Below are 6047 nucleotides of genomic sequence, written 5' to 3'. Positions count from 1 at the left end.
ATGCAGACATAACCACTGTTTTTTTCCCCTTGGGTTTACTAGTCTTGCAGTGATCTTCCTAGGTGTCTAAAATCTTCCCTGTACTTCTAAAGCTGAGACTACTGCACCACACCCAGCAGCTTTTGTTTGATTGCTCTCTAATTTTTTTTTCCTGTGGCCACTGCTGCACTTCTTTTTAAAAGCCAGTATCTCATTTGAAATAGACCAAAGTGTGTGAAATTTTTCTGCATCAAAATCTGACATAAATTCCCATGTACACAAAACAGAAGAGCTGCTGATTCAGATTCATTTGACTCTTATCAAAAACTGCTCCAAGGATGAACAATCTAATGGATTGTAAAAAAAAAAAATACAAGCTGAAGATTATAAACCCCAAACTCTATTTCTGAAATTTGAAAAATGGCAATTTATATAAATCTTCGTTGATACCGGCATCAGAGGTTCCTACTCTGGCTGTAACTATAGGCAAGAAAATTAACCAATGCTGTAACTAGTGTTGTATACCAACATTAGTTGATAGACCATTCCTAACAGAGAAATATTTTTATGTTTCCACCAACATTCAGCTCTTCTCTTAAAAGCAAACAACAAAGATCAGATAGTAAGTACCTCACTAACTATTCAGCAATTTTTCACAGTTCATTTTTTCAAAAGAGTCATTTGGGATTGTAGCTTTTTCACTTGTTACAATAAAAATATACAGCAGTGAGAGTAATCTATAACATAATTAGAAAAATCTACAAACATCTGAAAAATATTAGTAAACAATTTACACAATTTTAAATCAATGTAAATGAAATTCAGTGAAGAGAAAAAAACTTTTTTTTTATTTAAAAATAAGATTTCATAAAAATACAGGACAAAAAAATTCTCAGTAGGAATGAAAAAAATAAACCATAATTTTAATCAATTTTAAGAAATCTCACAGAAACATTACATGAATGAAATTAACAAAGATAAATTAAAAAAATACAATGCTTATCAGCTGAACATACTCATGTAAGCTTACTCAGAGTAAGCTTTCCTGTTCTGATATTATTCAGTCGTTCACCTTGTATATTACCATTCGGCATAACCAGTGTTAGACCTGTAATTTTCAACTCTAGTGGGAACTTCATTCAGCATTATTTGAAAAAAGTCAAGATCAAACTAAGAACAAATGAATAAAACTCAATCACATGCCCATGTTTCAGCTAAATCCAGAATGCTAGTTTACAAAAAAATCAGTACTCTTTTTCCTGTTAAAGAGACAGAGTGATAATTTCTGTCTGCAAACTACTGTGATATACACATATGAGTCCAGGGAATGTGCATGGAAATCCCCAGAAGAGCACAGAAATTAGAAGTTAAATTTCTTATTTTCTAACTTGAAAACCTCTGTAAATATAAGTTACACCGTTGATACTTAGATGGCCCTTGTTGCTACAAGAGGTTTTATCCACTCTGCCATAGCCTGGCCAAGACACAAGATGCCACTGGATTTCAGCAGAACTGAAATCCTAGGCCTTACGCAGTCCACAGATACAAGTATTTCAATGCCTCCTAAGGGCAAATATTCAGCCAGCGAGAAAGTAGTACAAAAACCTTTTGAGGAACGTTTTCTGAAGTATCCAGTCATGTAGTATGTTACCTAAGTATGGACGGTGTATTTAGAAGTACCTGTTCTCCCCAAAAGCACTGCTGACCAGAATTCAGCACCACACTGTTACTTTTGAGATCCTAATAGTTCAACTAATTTAGAATTAGATTCAACTTCTTAGTGGGAGAAAATCACCTCCCTCAGCCTCTTGGGCTGCACTTCTCATGATGCAGCTTAGGGAACAGGTGGTTTGCTGTGCTGAAAGCACACATTACCAAGTCATGTTGAGCTTCTCATCAATCAAACATGGTAACATGAACAATTAAATATCCTGGATTCTGAATGCAAACAACAATGTGATCTGTCATGATCTGCTGGTTTGGGATGAGGTAATTTTCTTCAGGGACCTAATGCAGGGCTGTGTTTTGGATTTGTGCTGGGAAGAGTGTTGATAGCACAGGAATGTCTTCCTTACAGCTGAGCCAGAAGGAAACACAGTGGCATGGCCTTTTTTGCTCCTTACACCATCCCATCAAGGAGGCTGGGGGTGCACATGGAGGTGGGAGGGGACACAGGTGCGACAGCTGACCCCAGCTGACTCCAGCTGACTCCAGGGACATTCCACAGCACATGGTGTGACGCTCAGCAAATAGAGCTGGGGGAAGGAGGAACACATGAATGTTTGGAGTGATGGTGTTTGTCTTCCCCAGTCACTGTCACGTGTGGTGCAGCCCTGATTTCCTACAGCTGGCTGAACACCTGCCTGACCATGGGAAGCAGTAAATTAATTCTTTATTTTGCCTTGCTTGCCTGGATGGCTTTTGGTTTACCTATCAAACCTATAGATTGTCTTTATCTTGACTCAAGAGTTTCACATTTTTACTCTTTCAATTCTTCCCTTCATCCTGCTGGGGGAAATGACTGAGTGGCTCTGTGGTGCTTAACTGCTGACTAGTATTAAAACAGGATACATGACATTCCACTTGGTGTTTTATTAACCATGTATTTATAAACCAATTAGTCAAAATAATTCTCAGGAATATCTGAAGGACAACTCAGAACATATTTTAAAAGTTAAATATATTAGTAAAGACAGATGCATAGAAAATCTATTCTTAAAATTCCATGTATATGAAAATTCAAGACTCATAACTCCTGCTCAAGACTGAAAATAATTGTTTACCTGAACTACTAGACCAGCTGTGTGATGGAATCTCTCCTTCAAAGCAACAGATCAGAGGACAGATTCACAGATATTATTTAATAAATTATCTTTTATTTTAGACATCAGCATTTTTCAAATGAAATCTCAAATCTCTGATTACGAGAAGATAGCAAGTTAACATTTTTTGGTCCTACCAGAAGTTATCCCACTGTAAATAAACCAGCTACTTTCAAATTTTTTCAGGGAGGAGTTCACTGGTTCTTCAGGTTCTCTTTGTGCCTTTCAGGAAATCAAATATTGCCAAGTCAGAAGATAAGATTCACTTTTCTTAATAAAGTACATGTTGTTCTGATATTATACTAGGATGAAATTTAGTAACGCTGTCTATAAGACTTTTTTAAATGCATAAAAATGACGAACACTAATCAACCTTGAAATTGCAGTTTCTACTAAAAGAAAGAATTCTAAAGAAGACTTTCTTTCCCTACGGAGGGAAAGAAAGTGATGGTTCAAAGGATTCAAGAATTTCAAGGTCTGAAGGATTTTAAATTGGTTGATAAAAGCCTGATTTTTCCTGACAGAACAACTCATTCTGAGAATTAGTTTCAGAAACATTACTTGGAGAAACTAATAACATGATAGGGTCCTTCAGCTGAATTAAGAAAAAAATTATTACTTTTACTATTTTAGATGCCTCTCATTCAAAGAATAAAGTTTAGTACCTCCTAAAATGTCAAGACTCTCCAAATTCTCCCCTTTGTCCCCCAAACACTTAGAAAAAGAAAAGGGCAGTCTTAATCATGTTGCAAATTGATGCCTATCAATTATGATATTATCAATTTTATGAATATTATCAGTTATGATGAGTAGGAGACTGAGAAAAAGTAGATTTCAAAGGAAATCAAACAACATGGGAACATTTGACAACATGAATTTGTGAAATTAGCACTTTTGTTTGAGAAACAGGCAAGATTTTCACAGACATCACTTGCTGGAAAGAATAACTGATACTCCAGCCTGAAACAGTAATACTGGGAAGGAGAACACACAATTATATGCCCCATGATAAATATACCAAAAATAGTTAAATTCTTGGTTCTCTTTCTGAATAAGGTTCAGAACTGTACAATCTGCTCTGATAACTGAATAGCATTAAAAACTTCAAATTATGCTTTGCTCATGAAACATTTAAATATTGCACAGAAAATGAAATATTATTTCCCTGCATATTCCAGAGACTAAAATAGTGGGGGGAAGGAAAAGAAAATAATAGAGCCATTACTTTATTATGTATATCCATTCCTTTCAATTTCAAGCGCTGCTTTAGTCTTTTCATCCATTTCCTCAAGCTTCTTTTTGTTTAAATATTGCTGCCAATATGTCAATACACTTGAAAGAAAGCCTAACCTCACTACACCTGGCATGAGAAAAAACAAAAGGAAAATAGCTGAACATTAGGCTTGAAATCTAAATTAAGAAAACATTGCATTTATTTTAAATAGGACAGGAAAAGTAAAGTTGGATCAAATGTTAGACATTTACAAAAGTTTAAAGTTCAAGTGATTTTTAAGATGCACTTCTTGGAATTTTCAGTGGATCATCAAAATCTGTTAATTCAATAAAGGGACACCTAACATTGGCAGTAACTGTACTAAGACTTTAAGAGAGTTGATCTAAAAATTTTTTGCGAACACCAGTCATGAAAAATCTTACCCTTCTTTTTTGAAGTAACTGTTCACAAATAAGCTATTACTTTCTGCACAATCTACATGTATAAAATCCTGACTTTGTGTCTTTTATTGTGTCCTGCTGCATGGCTGTTATTTAAGAGGGATCCTAGTCCTGTTAGACTACTCAAAAAACACAGTAAGCAGCATAGCTGGAAACACTGAGTTGTGAATTTCTCCTAGAAATCCACAGTAGTTTTCACAATCATCTGAAGTTAATATTTGTATAGATACAGAGGGCTAAAGTAAGTACATAACTTTTTCAGAGACAGGAAGACCGAGCTGGTACTTTGGAAATAATTATTATTTTACCAGATCTGAAAGACACTTTCTTTGGTTAACTACTTCCACACTTAAAAGCTATCAACATCAACATAGTACCCTATTAAATGTGTTTATATACTTCAATGTTCATGTTAATAGCAAATCTATAAATATGTATAAATATTAATTAATTTTATTTTAAATATACAAACACTTACACCAATTCCAGCTAATCAAGACTAAAGAAAAGTAAATATAAAATTTTAAACTTTATTGACAATATGCTCTTCTTTATGACACATTATGCTAACTAACTACATCTATATTTTTTAGAAGTAATCATTCTAATATTTGCACCATGCAACTTCTTTGTTGATTATTGCTGATTCAAATCCTTGGGATTTAGGGAAAACATGCATAGTATCTGCATAGTTTACCCTGAAATATTTAATCCCTCTGACTGACATAAAGACATGAACACTTTTCACTAACATCATATCTAGGCCAGAAGATAACTGTAAGCTGTTCTCTATGTAAACACACACATTTGTGTGCTTCAACAAAACCTCTCTGAGAAAGGCTTAGGAAGTACTCCGCTTCAGCTTTCAATGTTACCTTTTATAGTGCAGTGCTGCAGGATTACTTTTGCATATCATAAATAACTCATGGAATCATGGAATTTTAAACATATGCAGCAGAAAAAAAGACATTATTATTATCCAGACTGATCTACTGATAAAAACCCTAAAAAAAAAATTCAAGGCAGAATAAGACACTTAGTGAGAAAGCTAACCACCAATGTAAACTTCAGTGCTTTCTACACAAAAATTGAAACAGAAGGAAAACGGAAAAAAAAAAAAAAGGAAGGAAAAAAAAAAAAGAGCCAGTATCAAACTGGATGAAGACTACATTCCAGTTGTTTGCTTTTGGTATTAACCTCGAAGACAAAAGGAATCTCTTTGGAAAGCTAGTTTGGAAGAAAACAAGCCGGAAGTGGATTGTTTAACTTGCCTTAATTTCAGAATAAAATCAAGACCATAACTAAAATAATGCCCAGGGCACACAGTGATGCCTATGACTGGATTTTAATTGACTTGAAGACTGTCACAGTCCTATTATCATAAAACCTGTAATGCACTTCCAGCATGGAGGACCCATATGTGCCCACCATCCATCTGTTTAGGCATGATTGGCAAAGTGGTAGGGAACTCGCAGTGGTTGCCGCTGCCTGAAAGGAATAAACCACAGGATCTTCCAGTGAGTGCCAAAAACTTCTGAGAAGGTCTGCTGCCATGGCTTCTGGGGCCTCGAT

The 6047-nt window shown here is 35.0% G+C and overlaps 1 protein-coding gene across 1 annotated transcript in view; it reads right to left on the bottom strand.

The window, feature by feature from the left end:
- Positions 1 to 804: 804 nt before the first annotated feature.
- Positions 805 to 6047, bottom strand: part of ZDHHC21 (zDHHC palmitoyltransferase 21) — a 37517-nt gene continuing 32274 nt past the window's right edge. Inside the window, exon 9 of the mRNA XM_054652639.2 lies at positions 805 to 6047. Within this exon, the coding sequence (XP_054508614.2) occupies positions 5915 to 6047 (133 nt within the window). The 3' untranslated portion in view covers positions 805 to 5914.

This window comes from Agelaius phoeniceus, chromosome Z (genome assembly GCF_051311805.1).
Source record: "Agelaius phoeniceus isolate bAgePho1 chromosome Z, bAgePho1.hap1, whole genome shotgun sequence".
In the NCBI taxonomy this organism is placed as follows: Eukaryota; Metazoa; Chordata; class Aves; order Passeriformes; family Icteridae; genus Agelaius; species Agelaius phoeniceus.
Note: the sequence above shows the minus strand (reverse complement) of the source record. Positions and strands in the feature narration are given on the sequence as shown.